At 47.6% G+C, this 23,900-nt stretch overlaps 1 protein-coding gene across 1 annotated transcript; it reads left to right on the top strand.

Annotated features, from left to right (window-relative positions):
* The first annotated feature begins 7,271 nt into the window (after positions 1-7,271).
* LOC125892621 (cortexin-3) lies at positions 7,272-23,292 on the top strand. Its single transcript, XM_049582659.1, has 2 exons — positions 7,272-7,555; positions 21,644-23,292. Exon 2 carries the CDS (start codon positions 21,723-21,725, stop codon positions 21,972-21,974), a length of 252 nt encoding a protein of 83 aa, XP_049438616.1. The 5' UTR covers positions 7,272-7,555; positions 21,644-21,722; the 3' UTR covers positions 21,975-23,292.
* The last annotated feature ends 608 nt before the right edge of the window (positions 23,293-23,900 follow it).

The raw sequence follows: 23,900 nt of genomic DNA, 5'->3' as shown, positions 1-23,900 counted from the left end.
CAATGAGTGACCTCACTGAACAGAATGACAGATTTATACCAATCAGAACGGATGAGACAGGCCGTGACAAGCTGCTGATTGGATGGTGAGGACAGGCTGGAAGGAAGCTGCTGATTGGACGGTGAGGACAGCAGAGGCAGCTGATTAGTTGTTGCTACTGTGTCAGTCTCTCAAATCTCCACACACAGAAATGACAATGAGACTGCTGGAGCAGATTAACAGATGGACACATGAACACATGAAGACATGGACACATAAACACATGGACAGATGGACACATGAAGACATGGATACATGGACAGATGGACACATGGACACATCGCATGAACACATGAAGACATGGACACATGAATGAACAGTTGTATTTTGCTGCATTTCTCTCTGAACATCATCACAGCAGTGAAGCTTCTTTAATGACTCGTCTCACAATTATGATGTCATTAGTGTGTGTGTGTGTGTGTGTGTGTGTGTGTAAGCCATCCACATCCACATGGACTAAAGGACCTGTTGGGATGAGGACACGTCCTCATGTGGACACTGCAGGAGACAGAAGGTGTGGACAGACTTTAGTTTGAGACACTGAGAAAATGAACAAACATCAACAGGAAGTGACGAATAAAGACGTCCACTGGACTGATCATGATGACCAGTGAGCTGCTGCTCCTCCTCCTGTCTCCTCCTCCTCCTGTCTCCTCCTCCTGTCTCCTCCTCCTCCTGTCTCCTCCTCCTGTGTCTGTCTGTCTCAGTCTGTCTCTGTCTCTAACATTGATCAAAACTGAGTCCTCACTCAGTCTCTGTTGGTCCAGTTTTCAGTGGGCGGAGTCTTGTTAGCTTTAAAGACATATAAATGTTTCTTCTTCCTGTTGTCCTCTGACTCATTTCCTGTTTGACACACAGCTGGTCTTTCCTGGACATCACAGTGCTGACGAGACACCAGCAGAGTGAAGCTCCTGCAGGAAGAACTCGTCTGTTCCCTGTCGACAAACTGGTGTGTGCCAATCACAGGGCTCAGACACCACACTTATGTAACACAGCATTTGCATTTAAAAAGGTCTGTGTCCAGCTCTCACAGGCTCGAGAGCTCTCGACTCTGGGGAGACGCATTTGTGGACAGATGAGACAGTTCCTCAGAGTCTGTGTTCGTGGCCCCGCCCCCTCTCCAGGAGCCTTTCATGTTCCCTGCTCAGCTCACTCTCCTCTCACATTACGTTTCTAATGAGTGTGAGAAACATGTCAGCATCACTCAAACTACAAACTTCGGCAGTTCCCTGAGTTTCCTCTGTGAGCATCCACGTCAGCCATCAGGGGCAGTAAAAGCTCAGCTCGGGGCGTTATTGATTTCCTTGCCGCTCTCAGGGCTTTGACACCTCCTCTCCCTCAGCGGCTCATCTTCATCGCTGCTGCATGAACTCAGCAGCTTGTCCCCCCCCCCCAGCTTTAATTAATAGCTTTGTGCTTCCTTCAGCTCGTCTCTTCTCTCACACTAATTGCTGGCAGAAGCATCTGTGTTAATCCAATTTGGAGCCCTGAATAATCTGAGTGTCTGTGTGAAGCTGCAGGTCTGATGGCTGCAGGTCAGCTCTGTGTGTGTGCTTCATTTATCCTCTGTTTAAGGGCTCTTATCCTCATTGCTGTGTGTGTGTGTGTGTGTGTGTCGGCTAAACGTAACCACGTGTGTGTGTGTTGTTGAAGGACAAAAAACATTAGTTGGTGGTGTTGTACCGACGTAGTGCTTGAAAGAGACTGTATCAAACTGTACATTTCCTGTGAAAACAGAAGTGTATTTTGAAAACAGACAATGCATGTAACAGGCTGAAGTTGACACGGCGTCCCAGAACGTCAACAACCAACACACCCAGGGTACCTTGGACGCCATATGTGGATGTGGAAAGTCCATGACCAAACGTGGACATGTGACGAGGTCACAGTGAGGATGTGTTGGAGGAACAGGTTGACAATAATTTAAATGTCTTCCAACATTTAAATGTCACAGTGTGAATTTTTGCAGACATTGGGTTTTGCTTAATGAATGTTACATCTAAGTTATTCTGTGTCATGATGATGTCGGCATGAGACGTTTGGGAGATGTTGGTTTTTGGTGACTTAACAACAAAACTTAAAACAAACAAAATATTAACGCCGTCTGTCATCAGGTTTCTCCATCAGCTGATTGAGCATTCGACGAAGTCCTGACATTTTATTTTGGTCACCTGACGCCACAACCTGAACACAACCAAATATCAACGTTGACACACATCAGTGACCTGCTGGGTGTTGGATTCATAGTGAATCTACACAGATTCTACACAGATCACTATGTTGCACCGCCATGTTTCTACAGTAGCCCAGAACGGACAAACCAAACACTGACTCCAGAGACACTGATGCGTTAAAGTCACCAGGAGGCCTCTGGATGTGTCTGTAATCTGCAGCCTCACCACTAGATGTCACTAAAGCCTAAAGACTGCTCCTCCAGTCAGCTGAGTGAAGTCCACTGAGGATCAGACACAGACTGTTTCATCAATCAATCAATCAATCAATCAATCAATTTTATTTATAAAGCCCAATATCACAAATCACAATTTGCCTCACAGGGCTTTACAGCATACGACATCCCTCTGTCCTTATGACCCTCACAGCTGATCAGGAAAAACTCCCCAAAAACCCTTTAACGGGGAAAAAACAGTAGAAACCTCAGGAAGAGCAACTGAGGAGGGATCCCTCTTCCAGGACGGACAGACGTGCAATAGATGTCGTACAGAACAGATCAACATGATAAATTAACAGTAATCCACATGACACAATGAGACAGAGAGAGAGAGACAGAGAGAGAGAGAGAGAGAGAGAGAGAGAGATGCAGGTAATGACAGTAGCTTACAACAACATTAATGAAAGTAATAATATTATAGTTATAGTTCTGGCTACTGTGGTACAATATGTTGAAAGTATGTATTAATACCTGGCAGTATACATGTGTGACAATAGTCATATGTGTATAATAACAGTAGAAGTATGACTAATGACTAATGATGGCAGCAGCAGCAGGAGGCATCTGGCAGGACCACGGCAGCAGCACAACCACACACGTCACGCTGTCCAGGCACCGCTGTGATATGAGTTAATCTGAGAGACAGTGGAGCACAAAGGCTCCGGAGAAGAAGCCGAGTTAGTGACATCCAGAATGGCCGAGTTAGTGACATGCAGTAATAGAATACGAGAGAGAGAGAGGGAGAGAGAGAGAGAGAGAGAGAGAGAGAGAGAGAGAAGAAGAAGAAGGAGAGAAGGTGCCCGGTGTATTATAGGGGGGTCCTCCGGCAGACTAGGCCTAAGTCAGCCTAACTAGGGGCTGGTACAGGACAAGCCTGAGCCAGCCCTAACTATAAGCTTTATCAAAGAGGAAAGTCTTAAGTCTAGTCTTAAATGTGGAGACGGTGTCTGCCTCCCGGACCGTAACAGGAAGATGATTCCACAGGAGAGGAGCCTGATAGCTGAAGGCTCTGGCTCCTGATCTACTTTTGGAGACTTTAGGGACCACGAGTAACCCTGCGTTCTCAGAGCGCAGTGTTCTGGTGGGATAATATGGCACTATGAGCTCTCTAAGATATGATGGAGCTTGACCATTTAGAGCTTTATAAGTTAACAGTAGGATTTTAAATTCAATTCTGGATTTTACATGGAGCCAGTGCAGAGAAGCTAAAACAGGAGAAATATGATCTAGTTTCTTAGTTCCTGTTAGTACACGTGCTGTTGCATTCTGAATTAGCTGGAGAGTTTTAAGGACTTACTAGAGCTACCTGATAATAGAGAGTTACAGTAATCCAGCCTTGAGGTAACAAAAGCGTGGACCAATTTTTCTGCATCTTTTCGGGTCAGGATAGGCCTAATTTTCACAATATTACGCAGATGAAAAAATGCAGTCCGTGAGGTTTGTTTTAAATGAGAATTAAAAGACAAATCTTGATCAAATATTACTCCGAGGTTTCTTACAGTAGTGCTAGAGGCCAGAGCAATGCCATCTAGAGAAACTATGTCATCAGATAAAGAGTCTCTGAGTTGTTTGGGGCCAAGAACAATAACTTCAGTTTTGTCTGAATTTAACATCAGGAAATTGGTGCTCATCCAAGTTTTTATGTCTTTAAGGCAGTTATGGAGTTTAGTTAATTGATTAGTTTCTTCTGACTTCATCGATAAATACAACTGAGTATCATCCGCATAACAATGGAAATTTATAGAGTGATTTCTAATGATGTTACCTAAAGGAAGCATATATAGAGTAAATAGGATTGGTCCGAGCACAGAACCTTGCGGAACTCCAAAACAAACTTTGGTACGTAAGGACGATTCATTATGAACGTGAACAAACTGAAAACGATCAGATAAATAAGATTTAAACCAGCTTAGTGCAGAACCTTTCAGGCCAATTAAGTGATCCAGTCTCTGCAGTAGAATTTGATGGTCAATAGTGTCAAACGCCGCACTAAGATCTAATAAAACAAGTACAGAGACGAGTCCTTTGTCTGAAGCAATCAGAAGGTCATTTGTAATTTTAACTAGAGCTGTCTCAGTGCTATGATGCACTCAATCCTGACTGAAATTCCTCAAATAAATTATTATCATGGAGAAAAGCACACAGCTGGTCTGCGACTACTTTCTCAAGGATCTTTGACATAAAGGGAAGATTAGATATTGGTCTATAGTTGGCTAACACCTCTGGGGCCGGTTGCACCAACTGGTCTTTACTACGCCTGGTCGTAACTCCTAAGACGGTCTTTGTTAAGACCAGTCTTAAGGAGTGGACTTACGCCGGTTGCACCAACAGGGCTTACACCAACAGGGCTTACACCAACAGGGCTTATGCCTGGTCTTAGCTACGCTGGTTTTAGCTGTGCGCATCCGGAATGCCCCACGCGGCCTGCCTAGAGGAGCGCGGTGACGTTAAATGACGCGCCGCTGAATCACCCCATGTGCTTGACAGATGACAATTGACAGTTGACAGCCCCTCTCATCTGTGTTGACAGTTTATTTACAGTTTAAGATTTGAAGAAAACATGAAGGATCAATGAAAAACTTTACCGACACTGAAATTAGAAAATTAATCAAGCTGCACAGCCAGCACAGAGACGTATCACAAATAAGAACAAACAGTCGGTATGGGCAGAGATAACGGGGCACATCAATACGTGTTCACACTCTGGCTGCCTTCATACAGAGGTTGACATGAGGAAGAAGTGGAAAGATCTTCTCAGCAAGGCAAAACATACATCTCCAAAAAAAATCATCCAACTGGCGGGGGTCCTCCCCGAAAACCTCAATTTACAGTGACATCATTGTTGACGTATTTGGGGAGGATTCCCCTGCCTGGTGGGAAGGCTGGTGGTAGTGCTGCGTTGCAGCCCAACACAAACTGTAAATCCGGTGACAGCTCTTCAATAAGTTCAAACAGATCTCTCCTACCGAATTGAAACGTCTCAATCAGCTCCTCGTCATTATTATATAGGCTATGTCCAGTTGCTTCTGTCTCTAATTACGCTCTCCTGTCTAAATGCCCGCTTGTATACAGACGGTGGATGAGACGTGCCATAATAAAGTTGCGCTCTCTGCGCTCTAGAGCGCATGAGCGCAACTTGATAATGACCTTACACCTGCTCTTGACTAGGTGTAAGATTTACGCCCGGTCTTCGTGAGAAGAAGGCTTAGGCCCTGTTGGTGCAACCGGCTAACTATTAGGTCGGACTTAGAACGCCAAGTTACAACCGACTTAGCTTAAGACCAGGCTTAAGACCAGTTGGTGCAGCCGGCCTGGATCTTTCATCTGTTTTAAAAAGCTTTAAGTCTAAAATCAGAGGATTCAGTTTGTTTCTGTCTTTGTGTCCAACTCAGTGGACATGTCCTCATATTCACCTGCAGATGGGACAGGACAGAAGCATCCGTCCAGATGAAGAGGACAGACTCAGACTCCAGTCACTGTCAGACCTGTGTGACAGCAGAGACACGTCCTCTGTCTGTCTCAGCAGCTGCAGTCCTCTCTGTCCTCCACCAGGTGGAGACACTGCACAGTGTTTGGATATCTGGACACTGACAGTTGACAGAGGACATTATGTAACCTGAGATCTCCCCGGACTCCTCTGCACAGTCACTGTGTGACCTCTTGATGGACCGTCACGTCCTCCCTGAGCTCTGAGGGGACGTGGATCTGTCAGGAAGAGACAGCAAAGACTCTGAATCTGTCCTCCAAACATGGACGAGACAGCGTCCTCTGTTTGACATGCACATCACAGCTTCATCTCTAAACTGTCGACTGTCCTCCAGCCTGAGCAACCAGCAGTCCATCTGCAGCAACGTCTGTCTCCCTGTGTCCTCATGTCTGTCCCCATGTGTCTTCATCCATGTCCCCCTGTGTCCGCATGTCTGTTCCCATGTCTGCGTCCATGTCCCCCTGTGTCCTCATGTCTGTCCCTGTGTGTCTGTATCCATTTCCCCTTGTGTCTGCACGTCTGTCTCTGTGTGTCTGCGTCCATGTCCCTCTGTGTCCACGTCTGTCGCTCTGTTTGCGTCCATGTCCCCCTGTGTCCACATGTCTGTCCCTCTGTATCTGTGTCCATGTCCCCATGTCTGCGTCCATGTCCCCCTGTGTCCACATGTCTGTCCCTCTGTGTCTGCGTCCATGTCCCTCTGTAGGTGTGAGGGTGTATCCAACTGCAGATCTCCACAGAACACCTCTGTGTTCAGAGTGATCTCCAGCGGTGATGATTTTGAACTGGCTGTTTATTTCTGGACTTCACTGCATTTCCAGCAGCAGTCGTGTTCATTATTTTAATCATGTGTGATTGATTGTGCCTTCTGTAGACCCGGTGTATTTAATGATGTATTTAATGGTGTATTGTGGTTTTTCCAGCGGTGATTGTGGAAACAGAATGTCGTGTCTCTGAACCAGACATCACTGCATTTCCAGCAGTTAGTGACACCATCACCTGGTGGTGTTCACTGTGTCAGTGTTTAAAGCTGAAACATGATCTTCACCTGATACACAACAACATGCTGACAGTGTTATATCATCATCATCATCATCATCATCATCACAGTAACACACGTTAATAACACAGGTAAAGACTGTGATGAGGAGAAAGGGACCTTTGACCTCCACTGATGTCTGACAGATCATTAGGGTGTGAAACTGTTTCCTGATGTGCGACAGATGTGATTCTGCCTCCGTCTACAGACCTGACACCTCTCCCCTCCTCTCTCCACCTGGAGGATTGCTATGGCAACAGGTTGCCAGTAGCGACGGGGTAGCTCTCCATCCTGCCTCCTGAGTGTCTGCGGGAAGAAGAGGCGCGTCAAGAGGAGCAGAAAAACACGCGCAGGCAGCGGAGCAGCGGAGGCGGAGGTGTTCCCGGATCACACACACACACAACCAGGCTGAGTCCTGCGGTCCGCACAGACCCGTCACCGACCCGTCTCATCCGGTCCGAAGACATCAACAACAGAACCGACGCATCCGCCGGGATGGAGCGCCGCCGCTGACGGAGATCCCCGAGCTGCCCGGGAACAACAGGTTAGTGTGGACGGACCCGGTCTCCTCCTCTGTCGTTGTCTGTCCTCAGTCTCTGTCTTCAGTCTCTGTCCTCCATGTCTCTGTCTTCAGTCTCTGTCCTCCATGTCTCTGTCCTCAGTCTCTGTCCTCCGTGTGACTTTGTGAAGGTGTGAGAGGAGCAGAAAACATTGTGTTTGATGCATCCACGTGTCGGTCCGGCTCATCACGTGCACATGTATCTGTATTTATGTGTTAATATAAAGATGTTTTATTGTTATGGCGGCTGGTGGTGTGGAGCTGGAGCTGGAGCTGCGGGTGTGTCTACCTTTGACGACTGTCGGATTGTTTGGATGGATCAGTGAGGATTCATGTTCTCATCAGCTCTGCATACATTCATTCATTCATTTATCACTGGATTTTTCTTCTTCATGTAGAACAGCGTCGTGTTTCTCCCGGTGTCGTCCTCCTTCACATCCGCAGCTTATTATAGGAAAATAGCATTGAAATATTTAGGGACTGTTCATTACTCGCGAGGGGAGGGGTCGGTGCATGTCAGATATTCTAATTACTGGTGAGGGACTTATACTTTTATTTTGGCTGAGTGGAGGGGCTTACAGATTTAAATGGTTTATTTTAAGTATTTTACTGCAGATTGTTAAAGACCAAAAGAATATATGTTGAAGATATTTCTCCTCCTCTGCTGTTCAGCACCTGTAAAGTGTGACAGTTTGTCTTTAAAAAAAAATGATGATTTGATGAAAATAATTGATGATTTTAAAGAAAATATATAGGCGGGTTTGAAAGATATGTTTTCTTTAAAAACCACTGAAACATCTGATGTTTTTGGACACGTCATGTGTGATGAATGTTTCTGTCAGAAAAAAAAAACAAATCAGATCTTAAAATAACGATATTTCATCAAAATCACTTTAGCAGTGATGTGGTTCACTTTCACACTGTGATCTGTAGCCTATAGTTTGGCTTTAGCTTCTAACTGTCTTTGTCTTTTTAACCTGTTGTTGCTGCTGAGTCAGTTTGACATCCTGGATATATCCTTCAGACACAGACTGTAGACCCCTCTGTCTGCTGCTCTCTGACATCACTGCTTCACTTTTCCAAAAATATGATAATATTTCTTCAGTTAGTAACAGTGTGGGCGCCATGCTTACTGTGACAGCTTGTGGGACCATCACAAAGGGGCGGGGCTTAGCAAAGGGTCAGTTGTGCAAATTTGCAGCAAAGCCCAATCAGTCTTTTTTCAGCATTGGCAGTATAAAAACAAAATCGGGGAGTGCAGCAAAATGCCGCCTACCTACTTTTGTTTATACAGAATGTGCCTTTTTCGGGGCAATGGGGGGCGTGAGCAAGTAACAAAGCGTGTAGCTCAGCGTGTGACGTAAACAGTGACGTGGGAGGGAAGCCGCGGCTGGTCAGTCCTTCGGTGATTCTCTCATAAGTCGGCCCGTCCTTCACCGTCCCCGTCATCTGACGGTTAATGGCCTCTTCGTTTGCGAGGACAAGGAGGGCGCACAATTCCTTGTCTCCCCAGTTGCTCATCTTTACAGTGTCTGTCAGGTTTGTGTTTCCCTCTTGCTACTAGCTGCTCGCTAATTCCTGCTATCAGCTGTTTCCTGTTTATCCACCGCCAGTGGGTCGCGCGTGTGGCGTCGTCAACAGCTCCTCCCACAAGTCATCAACAGCTCAGTTGCAGAAGGCCGCCTCGGTCTTTTTAAACCAAAAGGGTTCCACCAATATGTCTACCCTACGAGGCGGAAAATTGGGCACTTCAGATCAACTCGCCAATCCGGCTCTGTGTGTCTAAACGCTCGCAGCTTGGCGGCAAAACGGCCCAACATTCGCCGAAAATCTGGCAGTGTGAAAGGGGCCAGTGAGTGTGTGGTGAAACATGACGTTCTCTGAAGAATCTGAAAGGTTTGTGGAGAATAAGAATTAGATAGTAAAATAATAAAGATTTAAAGATGATAGTCAAATGTTATTTTCTACACAGATTTAATAATTATTGTGTTGTATTAGAATCAGAATCAGAATCAGAGAAGGATCTATTGTCAGGGAGGTTTTCACTCACATGGATTTATCTATTTATTTATTAATCTTCTATTTTTCTTGGTGCACACATTGAACATTCAGTAAACACATTCAGAGGAATAAAAAAATGAAAATAAGGTTCCAGAGTTCTACATCTCTGGAGAACTTACATGTAAAATAGAAAAATAAAAATAAATATCCAAAGATGCTTTTGGAGGTCACATTACAACCACCAGCTGAGGGCGGAGCGTGGGCAGGAGGTGGTGAAGGAGAGTTCTGTATCTGTGTGTTTGTTACGTAACGTCTGTCTGTCTGTGTGGTTTTATTCTGTGTCTGGAGGAAGCCCTCTGAAAATGAGATGCTGCGTCTCAACGATCTCCCCTTTAAATAAACATGGAGAATATTTTTATTGTTTCAGGAGAAGCTGTGTGGTTCTGTACAGGAGGTGCAGGAGGTGCAAAAACATGAAGCAAGTCATGTGCAAAAGTTCACAGTGGTGCAAATATGTGCAGAGATAATGGTCCAAGATGTTAATGTGTTGCATACAGACAGAGTCCATGTCGGGGGAGTCCCCGACCTTGGTGATGAGTTCACTGCAGTCAGGAACAAAGTGTGTTCTCAATGTGACGTTTTGGTCCTGATGGACGACAGTTTACACATGATATATGCTCTGTGTGTTACACTGTGTTATCAGACTGTGGACATCCAGGAGCCGCTCAACACATTTATCTACATTTAGTAACACATAAAAAATAAATGTCATCATGATATCATCAACAACATGCTGGAAAATGGTGGCGCGGTGGAGCAGTGGTTCGCACTGTCACCTCACAACAAGAGGGTTCCTGGTTCGAACCCCGGGGTGAGGGAGCTCTTCTGTGTGGAGTTTACATGTTCTCCCCATGTCAGTGTGGGTTTCCTCCAGGTGCTCTGACATGTTCTCCCCGTGTCAGCGTGGGTTTCCTCCAGGTGCTCTGACATGTTCTCCCCGTGTCAGCGTGGGTTTCCTCCAGGTGCTCCCACATGTTCTCCCTGTGTCAGCGTGGGTTTCCTCCAGGTGCTCTGACATGTTCTCCCCGTGTCAGCGTGGGTTTCCTCCAGGTGCTCTGACATGTTCTCCCCGTGTCAGTGTGGGTTTCCTCCAGGTGCTCTGACATGTTCTCCCTGTGTCAGTGTGGGTTTCCTCCAGGTGCTCTGACATGTTCTCCCTGTGTCAGTGTGGGTTTCCTCCAGGTGCTCTGACATGTTCTCCCTGTGTCAGTGTGGGTTTCCTCCAGGTGCTCTGACATGTTCTCACGTTGTCATCTTAGGTTTCCTCCAGGTGCTCTGAATGTTCTACCCGTGTCAGTGTGGGTTTCCTACAGGTGCTCTGACATGTTCTCCCTGTGTCAGCGTGGGTTTCCGCCAGGTGCTCTGACATGTTCTCCCTGTGTCAGCGTGGGTTTCCTCCAGGTGCTCTGACATGTTCTCCCCGTGTCAGCGTGGGTTTCCTCCAGGTGCTCTGACATGTTCTCCCCGTGTCAGCGTGGGTTTCCTGCAGGTGCTCTGACATGTTCTCCCTGTGTCAGCGTGGGTTTCCTCCAGGTGTTCTGACGTGTTCTCCCTGTGTCAGCGTGGGTTTCCTCCAGGTGCTCCCACATGTTCTCCCTGTGTCAGCATGGGTTTCCTCCAGGTGCTCTGACATGTTCTCCCTGTGTCAGCGTGGGTTTCCTCCAGGTGTTCTGACGTGTTCTCCCTGTGTCAGCGTGGGTTTCTTCCAGGTGCTCTGACGTGTTCTCCCTGTGTCAGCGTGGGTTTCCTCCAGGTGCTCTGACATGTTCTTCCCGTGTCAGTGTGGGTTTCCTCCAGGTGCTCTGACATGTTCTCCCTGTGTCAGCGTGGGTTTCCTCCAGGTGCTCTGACATGTTCTCCCTGTGTCAGCGTGGGTTTCCTCCAGGTGCTCCGATATGTTCTCCCTGTGTCAGTGTGGGTTTCCTCCAGGTGCTCTGACATGTTCTCCCTGTGTCAGTGTGGGTTTCCTCCAGGTGCTCTGACATGTTCTCCCTGTGTCAGCGTGGGTTTCCTCCAGGTGCTCTGACATGTTCTCCCTGTGTCAGCGTGGGTTTCCTCCAGGTGCTCTGACATGTTCTCACTGTGTCAGCGTGGGTTTCCTCCAGGTGCTCCGATATGTTCTCCCTGTGTCAGTGTGGGTTTCCTCCAGGTGCTCTGACATGTTCTCCCTGTGTCAGTGTGGGTTTCCTCCAGGTGCTCTGACATGTTCTCCCCGTGTCAGCATGGGTTTGGTTATGGAAAATTAATGAATAAAATGAATAAATGCTGGAAATAAAGTCCAGTAATTATCCATCTCATTTCACCTCCACTGGTCATCTCACACACACAGAGGCCTGCGATCAGCTCCTCATCATGATCTGCTTCATGTCTAAATTTGGCTCCATGTGTCCGTGTCACTTCCTGTCAGGTTTCGTCTCCTCACCACGGCAACACCACCGTGGCTCTAAAATAACTCTGCTCTTACATAATGCTGGTCACTTTGTAAAATTAGACGTCAGTATTTCTCTTATCTGAAGGAGTGGTTATTATTCCTGAGACACAGCTGCTGATGACCACGACGTGCAAAGAGACGGATCATGGTGAGGGAGCGTGTGTTAGTAAAGTTGTCTTGAAGCTTAGACATGTGGTGTCAGTGTTTGTGTGTGTGTGTGTATGTGTGTGGTGTGAGGAGCTGTAAACTGTTAGTCACAGAGCTGCTGATGATGTAAATGTTGGAGTCTTTGAAGTCGTTACATAAGCTGCTAACAAACAGCAGAGAGCTCTGTGGCCCAAAGAGCTAATCCTCAGTAACCTCCCGCCATCTGTGGAGGACGATGGACCCAGATGATGATTTGACAGTAAACGCCACGGCAGACAAAGAAAAACAGGCGCGTTCCTTATCGTTCCTCACAGCCAGGCCAATAAATCAGCGCTGTGAAACATCATTTCTGAGTTTTAAGTGTGATGGATTACAGGCTGCTGATCAGCCAGGCGGGGCTGATGGCTGCTCTCCATCTCTCTCCTGAGGCGGGCGGAGACAGCTCTGCTGTCCATCCTGTCACTTCACAACACCCACCACCCTCCCCAGTGATTGTCCATCTCTGTGACAGCTCGTCACGCTTACAGGAGCGTGACCGAAGGACATGACCCCAAAAACACTGGAGTCTGGCCTATGCAAAGATTTCTCAGAGGCTGTTCAGGATCTGGTCTTGATCTGACTGATCTAAGAGAATGAGCAGTGGAGACAATTCAGCAACAACTTTCAGTGTCTAAGTGATGCAGAGGCTGCGTTACACGACCTGAGCTTAACTCTCTTCACTGTGGCTGAATTTATAATCACGCCAAATCGACATCAAATACCTAGTGGCAGCCAAAGGCAACTGCAGGGTCATCTCATGTCTCTGTGTCTCAGCCAAAAAGTTTCGCCTGAACACACTGCAAACAACAGCCGACAGCGAATCAGAATGTATGTTCTGCTCCTGTTGAGAGTAAATAATTCTCTAGACCAGCAGGTGGCGTCCTCTGTATTCATCATTCAAAAAGGGAAACAGGAAGAGCGTCTTGATGCTAGTTAGTCAGTTACCACGATGCCTGCTGTACTGTACCTGTTGTACTGTACCCTCTGTACTGTACCCTCTGTACTGTACCCTCTGTACTGTACTTGCTGTACTGTACCCTCTGTACTGTACCCTCTGTACTGTACCCTCTGTACTGTACTTGCTGTACTGTACCCTCTGTACTGTACCCTCTGTACTGTACCCTCTGTACTGTACCCTCTGTACTGTACCTGCTGTACTGTACCCTCTGTACTGTACCCTCTGTACTGTATTCTCTGTACTGTACCCTCTGTACTGTACCTGCTGTACTGTACCCGCTGCACTGTACCCTCTGTACTGTACCTGCTGTACTGTACCCTCTGTACTGTACCTGCTGTACTGTACCTGCTGTACTGTACCCTCTGTACTGTACCTGCTGTACTGTACCCTCTGTACTGTACCCTCTGTACTGTACCTGCTGTACTGTACCTGCTGTACTGTACCCTCTGTACTGTACCCTCTGTACTGTACCCTCTGTACTGTACCCGCTGCACTGTACCCTCTGTACTGTACCTGCTGTACTGTACCCTCTGTACTGTACCTGCTGTACTGTACCTGCTGTACTGTACCCTCTGTACTGTACCCTCTGTACTGTACCCTCTGCACTGTACCCTCTGTATTGTACCTCTGTACTGTACCCTCTGTACTGTACCTGCTGTACTGTACCCTCTGCACTGTACCCTCTGTACTGTACCTGCTGTACTGTACCCTCTGTACTGTACCCTCTGTACTGTACCTGCTGTACTGTACCCTCTGTACTGTACCTGCTGTACTGTACCTGCTGTACTGTACCCTCTGTACTGTACCTGCTGTACTGTACCCTCTGTACTGTACCCTCTGTACTGTACCTGCTGTACTGTACCCTCTGTACTGTACCCTCTGTACTGTACCTGCTGTACTGTACCCTCTGCACTGTACCCTCTGTACTGTACCTGCTGTACTGTACCTGCTGTACTGTACCTGCTGTACTGTACCCTCTGTACTGTACCCTCTGCACTGTACCCTCTGTACTGTACCTGCTGTACTGTACCTGCTGTACTGTACCCTCTGTACTGTACCCTCTGTACTGTACCTGCTGTACTGTACCTGCTGTACTGTACCCTCTGTACTGTACCCTCTGTACTGTACCTGCTGTACTGTACCTGCTGTACTGTACCCTCTGTACTGTACCTGCTGTACTGTACCTGCTGTACTGTACCTGCTGTACTGTACCCTCTGTACTGTACCTGCTGTACTGTACCCTCTGTACTGTACCCTCTGCACTGTACCCTCTGTACTGTACCTGCTGTACTGTACCTGCTGTACTGTACCCTCTGTACTGTACCCTCTGCACTGTACCCTCTGTACTGTACCCTCTGTACTGTACCTGCTGTACTGTACCCTCTGTACTGTACCTGCTGTACTGTACCTGCTGTACTGTACCCTCTGTACTGTACCTGCTGTACTGTACCTGCTGTACTGTACCTGTTGTACTGTACCCTCTGTACTGTACCTGCTGTACTGTACCTGCTGTACTGTACCCTCTGTACTGTATCCTCTGTACTGTACCTGCTGTACTGTACCCTCTGCACTGTACCCTCTGTACTGTACCTGCTGTACTGTACCCTCTGTACTGTACCTGCTGTACTGTACCTGCTGTACTGTACCCTCTGTACTGTACCCTCTGTACTGTACCTGCTGTACTGTACCTGCTGTACTGTACCCTCTGCACTGTACCTGTTGTACTGTACCCTCTGTACTGTACCTGCTGTACTGTACCCTCTGTACTGTACCGTCTGTACTGTACCTGCTGTACTGTACCCTCTGTACTGTACCTGCTGTACTGTACCTGCTGTACTGTACCCTCTGTACTGTATCCTCTGTATTGTACCTGCTGTTCTGTACCGTCTGTACTGTACCTGCTGTACTGTACCTGCTGTACTGTACCTGCTGTACTGTACCCTCTGCACTGTACCTGCTGTACTGTACCCTCTGTACTGTACCCTCTGTACTGTACCTGCTGTACTGTACCTGCTGTACTGTACCTGCTGTACTGTACCTGTTGTACTGTACCCTCTGTACTGTACCCTCTGTACTGTACCTGCTGTACTGTACCCTCTGTACTGTACCTGCTGTACTGTACCCTCTGTACTGTACCCTCTGTACTGTACCTGCTGTACTGTACCCTCTGTACTGTACCCTCTGTACTGTACCCTCTGTACTGTACCTGCTGTACTGTACCCTCTGTACTGTACCCTCTGTACTGTACCCTCTGTACTGTACCTGCTGTAGTGTACCTACTGTACTGTACCCTCTGTACTGTACCCTCTGTACTGTACCTGCTGTACTGTACCCTCTGTACTGTACCCTGTGTACTGTACCCTCTGTACTGTACCTGCTGTACTGTACCCTCTGTACTGTACCCTCTGTACTGTAACTGCTGTTCTGTACCCTCTGTACTGTACCCTCTGTACTGTACCCTGTGTACTGTACCCTCTGTACTGTACCTGCTGTACTGTACCCTCTGTACTGTACCCTCTGTACTGTAACTGCTGTTCTGTACCCTCTGTACTGTACCCTCTGTTCTGTACCCTCTGTACTGTACCTGCTGTACTGTACCCTCTGTACTGTACCCTCTGCACTGTACCCTCTGTACTGTACCTGCTGTACTGTACCCTCTGTACTGTAACTGCTGTTCTGTACTCTCTGTACTGTACCCTCTGTTCTGTACCCTCTGTACTGTACCTGCTGTACTGTACCCTCTGTACTGTACCCTCTGTACTGTACCTGCTGTACTGTACCTGCTGTACTGTACCCTCTGTACTGTACCTGCTGTACTGTACCTGCTGTACTGTACCTGCTGCACTGTACCCTCTGTATTGTACCCTCTGTACTGTACCCTCTGCACTGTATCCTCTGTACTGTACCTGCTGTACTGTACCTGCTGTACTGTACCCTCTGTACTGTACCTGCTGCACTGTATCCTCTGTACTGTACCTGCTGTACTGTACCCTCTGTACTGTACCCTCTGTACTGTACCTACTGTACTGTACCCTGTGTACTGTACCCTCTGTACTGTACCTGCTGTAGTGTACCCTCTGTACTGTACCCTCTGTACTGTACCCTCTGTTCTGTACCCTCTGTACTGTACCTGCTGTACTGTACCCTCTGTACTGTACCTGCTGTACTGTACCTGCTGTACTGTACCCTCTGTACTGTACCTGCTGTAGTGTACCCTCTGTACTGTACCCTCTGTACTGTACCCTCTGTACTGTACCCTCTGTACTGTACCTGCTGTACTGTACCTGCTGTACTGTACCCTCTGTACTGTACCTGCTGTACTGTACCCTCTGTACTGTACCTGCTGTACTGTACCTGCTGCACTGTACCCTCTGTTCTGTACCCTCTGTACTGTACCTGCTGTACTGTACCCTCTGCACTGTATCCTCTGTACTGTACCTGCTGTACTGTACCTGCTGTACTGTACCCTCTGTACTGTACCCTCTGTACTGTACCTGCTGTACTGTACCCTCTGTACTGTACCCTCTGTACTGTACCTGCTGTAGTGTACCCTCTGTACTGTACCCTCTGTACTGTACCCTCTGTACTGTACCTGCTGTACTGTACTTGCTGTACTGTACCCTCTGTACTGTACCCTCTGTACTGTACCCTCTGTACTGTACTTGCTGTACTGTACCCTCTGTACTGTACCCTCTGTACTGTACTTGCTGTACTGTATCCTCTGTACTGTACCTGCTGTACTGTATCCTCTGTACTGTACCTGCTGTACTGTACCTGCTGTACTGTACCCTCTGTACTGTACCTGCTGTACTGTATCCTCTGTACTGTACCTGCTGTACTGTACCCTCTGTACTGTACCTGCTGTACTGTACCCTCTGTACTGTACCTGCTGTACTGTACCTGCTGTACTGTATCCTCTGTACTGTACCCTCTGTACTGTACCTGCTGTACTGTATCCTCTGTACTGTACCCTCTGTACTGTACCTGCTGTACTGTATCCTCTGTACTGTACCTGCTGTACTGTACCCTCTGTACTGTACCTGCTGTACTGTACCTGCTGTACTGTACCCTCTGTACTGTACCTGCTGTACTGTATCCTCTGTACTGTACCTGCTGTACTGTATCCTCTGTACTGTACCTGCTGTACTGTACCTGCTGTACTGTACCCTCTGTACTGTACCTGCTGTACTGTACCTGCTGTACTGTACCCTCTGTACTGTACCTGCTGCACTGTATCCTCTGTACTGTACCCTCTGTACTGTACCTGCTGCACTGTATCCTCTGTACTGTACCCTCTGTACTGTACCTGCTGTACTGTACCCTCTGTACTGTACCTGCTGTACTGTACCCTCTGTACTGTACCCTCTGTATTGTACCCTCTGTACTGTACCTGCTGTACTGTACCTGCTGTACTGTACCTGCTGTACTGTACCCTCTGTACTGTACCCTCTGTATTGTACCCTCTGTACTGTACCCTCTGTACTGTACCCTCTGTATTGTACCTGCTGTACTGTACCTGCTGTACTGTACCCTCTGTACTGTACCCTCTGTATTGTACCCTCTGTACTGTACCCTCTGTACTGTACCCTCTGTACTGTACCTGCTGTACTGTACCCTCTGTACTGTTCCTGCTGTACTGTACCCTCTGTACTGTACCCTCTGTACTGTACCTGCTGTACTGTACCTGCTGTACTGTACCCTCTGTACTGTACCCTCTGTACTGTACCCTCTGTATTGTACCCTCTGTACTGTACCTGCTGTACTGTACCCTCTGTACTGTACCCTCTGTACTGTACCTGCTGTACTGTACCCTCTGTACTGTACCCTCTGTACTGTACCTGCTGTACTGTACCTGCTGTACTGTACCCTCTGTACTGTACCCTCTGTATTGTACCCTCTGTATTGTACCTGCTGTACTGTACCCTCTGTACTGTACCTGCTGTACTGTACCTGCTGTACTGTACCCTCTGTACTGTACCTGCTGTACTGTACCTGCTGTACTGTATCCTCTGTACTGTACCCTCTGTACTGTACCTGCTGTACTGTACCTGCTGTACTGTACCCTCTGTACTGTACCTGCTGTACTGTACCCTCTGTACTGTACCCTCTGTACTGTACCTGCTGTACTGTACCCTCTGTACTGTACCCTCTGTACTGTACCCTCTGTACTGTACCCTCTGTACTGTACCCTCTGTACTGTACCCTCTGTACTGTACCTGCTGTACTGTACCTGCTGTACTGTACCCTCTGTACTGTACCCTCTGTATTGTACCCTCTGTATTGTACCTGCTGTACTGTACCCTCTGTACTGTACCCTCTGTACTGTACCCTCTGTACTGTACCTGCTGTACTGTACCCTCTGTACTGTACCCTCTGTACTGTACCCTCTGTATTGTACCCTCTGTATTGTACCCTCTGTACTGTACCCTCTGTATTGTACCCTCTGTACTGTACCTGCTGTACTGTACCTGCTGTACTGTACCCTCTGTACTGTACCCTCTGTATTGTACCCTCTGTATTGTACCTGCTGTACTGTACCCTCTGTACTGTACCCTCTGTACTGTACCTGCTGTACTGTACCTGCTGTACTGTACCCTCTGTACTGTACCCTCTGTATTGTACCCTCTGTATTGTACCTGCTGTACTGTACCTGCTGTACTGTACCCTCTGTACTGTACCTGCTGTACTGTACCCTCTGTACTGTACCCTCTGTATTGTACCCTCTGTACTGTACCTGCTGTATTGTACCTGCTGTACTGTACCTGCTGTACTGTACCCTCTGTACTGTACCCTCTGTATTGTACCCTCTGTACTGTACCCTCTGTACTGTACCCTCTGTATTGTACCTGCTGTACTGTACCTGCTGTACTGTACCCTCTGTATTGTACCCTCTGTACTGTACCCTCTGTACTGTACCCTCTGTATTGTACCTGCTGTACTGTACCCTCTGTACTGTACCCTCTGTACTGTACCCTCTGTACTGTACCCTCTGTACTGTACCTGCTGTACTGTACCCTCTGTACTGTACCCTCTGTACTGTACCCTCTGTACTGTACCCTCTGTACTGTACCTGCTGTACTGTACCCTCTGTACTGTACCCTCTGTACTGTACCTGCTGTACTGTACTGTACCCTCTGTACTGTACCCTCTGTATTGTACCCTCTGTATTGTACCTGCTGTACTGTACCCTCTGTACTGTACCTGCTGTACTGTACCTGCTGTACTGTACCCTCTGTACTGTACCTGCTGTACTGTACCCTCTGTACTGTACCCTCTGTATTGTACCCTCTGTATTGTACCCTCTGTACTGTACCCTCTGTATTGTACCCTCTGTACTGTACCCTCTGTACTGTACCTGCTGTACTGTACCTGCTGTACTGTACCCTCTGTACTGTACCCTCTGTATTGTACCCTCTGTATTGTACCTGCTGTACTGTACCCTCTGTACTGTACCCTCTGTACTGTACCTGCTGTACTGTACCTGCTGTACTGTACCCTCTGTACTGTACCCTCTGTATTGTACCCTCTGTATTGTATCCTCTGTACTGTACCCTCTGTATTGTACCCTCTGTATTGTACCTGCTGTACTGTACCTGCTGTACTGTACCCTCTGTACTGTACCTGCTGTACTGTACCCTCTGTATTGTACCCTCTGTACTGTACCTGCTGTACTGTACCCTCTGTACTGTACCCTCTGTACTGTACCTGCTGTACTGTACCCTCTGTACTGTAACTGCTGTACTGTACCCTCTGTATTGTACCTGCTGTACTGTACCTGCTGTACTGTACCCTCTGTATTGTACCCTCTGTACTGTACCCTCTGTACTGTACCCTCTGTATTGTACCTGCTGTACTGTACCCTCTGTACTGTAACTGCTGTACTGTACCTGCTGTACTGTACCCTCTGTATTGTACCTGCTGTACTGTACCCTCTGTACTGTAACTGCTGTACTGTACCTGCTGTACTGTACCCTCTGTATTGTACCTGCTGTACTGTACCCTCTGTACTGTAACTGCTGTACTGTACCCTCTGTATTGTACCTGCTGTACTGTACCTGCTGTACTGTACCCTCTGTATTGTACCTGCTGTACTGTACCCTCTGTATTGTACCTGCTGTACTGTACCTGCTGCACTGTATCCTCTGTACTGTACCCTCTGTATTGTACCTGCTGTACTGTACCCTCTGTACTGTACCTGCTGTACTGTACCCTCTGTACTGTACCCTCTGTACTGTACCTGCTGTACTGTACCTGCTGTACTGTACCCTCTGTACTGTACCTGCTGTACTGTACCCTCTGTATTGTACCTGCTGTACTGTACCCTCTGTACTGTAACTGCTGTACTGTACCTGCTGTACTGTACCTGCTGTACTGTACCCTCTGTACTGTAACTGCTGTACTGTCTGCTCTCTGCAGGTATATTCTGCCTGGCAGTCAGCAGACATCTCACCACCCACAGTTTCCACCTCCTGATTAAAAAATACATTATAAACTGCTGCGTGTCAGTGCTGCTTCTTTTCAAGAACAAACAGATGAACTGGTCCGCAGCCGTAGCTCTGAGTGTCAGCTGAGCAGGAGTCGAGACATGAAATGATGAAGAAGAGAAGGATGAGGAGTCCTGCTGGCTGTTTTTGGATGGATGAATTTCCCTCCACCTCTCTGCACAGAGAAGTCTCCTCCATGTTTAACGTCCACACAGAGAGCTGCAAGCTCTTCTTCCTGTTTCAGCTCATTCAGGAGAAAAACAGGAGCCTGAAGGCCACGATCCAACAAACTAACCTGAGCTGTTGCAGGGTTGGAGCAGAGCTGTGCCTCAGCCAAACTCATTGTAACAGGTGTCACAGCTGTGAACTGAGCCCTGTTTAAAGCGGAAGGTTTTCTGAGTCAGGCCTGATGAACCTGCCAGGCAGCACTCAGGTAAAAATAACCTCCCACTCTCTGGGTTTGTGCCAGACTGTTTCCTTAGATCTTTCTGATTCTTAATAAAACTTATTAAAAACTAAAAGCAGTGACGTATTGATATACAACATATGTATGACGTATGACCTTTGTGACCTCCTGACCTGGTCTGTGGCCGTCAGTCTTGAAGCTCACTGTTACAGTTTCAAAGTTTCCTCTGTGGTTTGTAGCAGATGTCGGTCAAACAGGAGGAACTGCTGCTTTTGTTTGGGACTATTTCCAGCTGTGGATTAATAGACATTTAGTGCTGTAGTGAAAATGTATGGCAGCAGAGTGGTGTGTGTGTGTGTGTGTGTGTGTGTGTGTGAGAGAGAGAGACACTGATCCTCAGCTGAGAGCGTCTGTGTTCTGTGTCAGTCGTGTTTCATTAAAGATGTGAGACTGTTTGTGTCTATGATGACATGATGAATGATGAAGTTGTTGTGTTTCATACATGCCCTCTATATTAACCCGTCTGTCTGTCTGTCTTCTCTCGCAGGTCTCAAGTCCACTGAGTCCATCTTCACCTCCAAAATCTTGAAGCAACGGTCAAAGAGCTGGAGCCGAGACGATCAAGCATGGATGTGCCCAGGATGGCCGAGGGCCTCTTCAGCAGCACGCTGTCCTCGTCAGGCGGCGGCCATCATGTGCCTTCCTACCTGACGCTGGAGCAGAAGGCCGCCTTTGTCTTCGTGCTGCTGCTCTTCATCTTCCTGGCCCTCCTCATCGTGCGCTGTTTCCGCATCCTGCTGGACCCGTACCGCAGCATGCCGTCGTCCAACTGGACAGACCACACCGAGAAGGACACATTTGATTACCGCATCGTCTGAGGAGCCAACAGGAAAAACAAATGACTGCAGATTCACCAGGAAACATCAGCTTTCAGGAAAACTCTGAAGCTTTGACTGAAAGAATTTTGATGGCGGATGGTCGTCGAGATGATCGTTAACAGCTTCTCCCTGCCAAATCTGAAACTTCTCAATCAGAACAAGACGAGCAGAACTGTGCCATGAAGATTATCCATCGCTCCCCTCCATCAGTTCTCCGGTGGACTACCTCGAGCCTCCTCCATCTCACACAGGGTCCCGTCTCTTTCTACGGATTTTAACAGTGTTTACATCTTTTCATGTTTACGTCCTAGCTTTTTATTGATGATGTAGACAATCAGTGTTGTTGAGGTCTATAGGTTTTCTTTGTGGACAGACAGCAGAGAGTTTGTGGGACTGAGGGATTTGATGCCTTATGTCTTTGAGAGAAACAATCGGAGAGACGGAGGAAGAGTTTTCCCTTTAATGAAAGGTTGGGACAGGAAGCTGCCAGCAGCCAGGAACTCCAACTGTTCTGTGTGTGCGATAAAAAACTGTGTCCTTTCAGTGTTGGACGGGCCATCAGTGTCCCCGTCTTTTAGATGTCAACAACCAAAAGAGGTGTAGAAGAACCAAGCGTTTACTGTGCTGTACCGTGTGCCTCATTTCAAACTAACAGATGTGTTTTAGAACAGATGACGATGACCTGATTTCAGATTTTGTCTTTAATGTGTTTTTTTGTGTCGTGCCCGTTTAAAGGAACCTAAACAGCATTTTACTGCCTGCAGTCGGCGTATTGACAGTTGGTATGCCAGACCTGCAGAGAGGTGATGATGAGGATGATGATGATGATGATGATGATGCATCTTCATCATCAGACCCTTTACAAACTGATGTGGTGGCTCTTTGTTGGGCAAATTTTCAACTGTGCGCCTTATCGTGTAGATTGTTTACAGTATCGTAGGTAGCGGAGACGCTGGAATCAGCCGCTCACTGATGCGACTGTGTCTTTGCACTTCACGGAGATGTCAAACAACCGATTTAAAGAAGAAGAAAGAGAAAAATGTTTCCTGCTCTTGTTCCTGCCAGGACAGGAAGTGAGCTCTTTGGGCGGCGTGTGATGTTGTTGTGATCTGCCGTGGCCTTTTCCTTCCTATCGCAGACGTTGTGCTGAGGTGATGTGTTTCCTCCTGCATGTGTCCTCTCTGCATGATCAATGGTGAAGTGCTTTAATCCTCATGTGTTAGCCGTCGCTCGGCTGCTCGAGCAGCTGTTTCCTGTCTGTACGGAGCCTTTTCTTTCAACCTGTTTCTGCCCTTCTTTTTCTATTAAAAATGATCCAGAGCACAGCTTCCTGTTCACGTCTTTATTTCATCAGGTTCATTCAGTGTTAAAGACAAACAGAGAAATGGACGAAAGCATTCATCCAGACCGACTGCCCTTTCTGAGGCGGCCATCTGCGCCCTGAGGCCGGCACGTTCTTTCCCTCATTTTATCAGCGACTGGCAGCCGATACACACACACACACACACACACACACACACACGCACACACACACACACATTAGTCTCCAGGCTCGGGCTGCTCTTTGAGCCGAGACCCTCCACACCGCCATGCAGAATAACAACAACCTTCTGTGTGCGAGCGACGCCTGAAACCCTGCATCATGTGTCACATTGAAGCAACACGTGTGTGTGTGAGAATAAATTCATGTGTTATTTAACCGTCGTGCTGATATCTCACATCCACAGGTTTTTATTTGGGTTTTTTTCTGCAGGGCCGCGGAGCTGAGGCGGATCAGAATTTTAAATGCGAGCTGATCCCAGAAAGGAGAAATGTGCAGTCTCTGCTTTTTGGATTATTATGTAAGAGAGACAACCTACGTCTTCACCGGAGACGCTCGCTGTTTGCTCTTCTTTAAAGTCAAACACTGTCGTGCTGCCGCACTGA

Source organism: Epinephelus fuscoguttatus, linkage group LG8, assembly GCF_011397635.1.
Source record: "Epinephelus fuscoguttatus linkage group LG8, E.fuscoguttatus.final_Chr_v1".
In the NCBI taxonomy this organism is placed as follows: domain Eukaryota; kingdom Metazoa; phylum Chordata; class Actinopteri; order Perciformes; family Serranidae; genus Epinephelus; species Epinephelus fuscoguttatus.
Note: the sequence above shows the minus strand (reverse complement) of the source record. Positions and strands in the feature narration are given on the sequence as shown.

What these genes read in the sequence shown, in the direction of transcription:
- LOC125892621 (XM_049582659.1), top strand. Translation starts at nt 21,723, where the DNA reads ATGGATGTGCCCAGGATGGCCGAGGGCCTCTTCAGCAGCACGCTGTCC.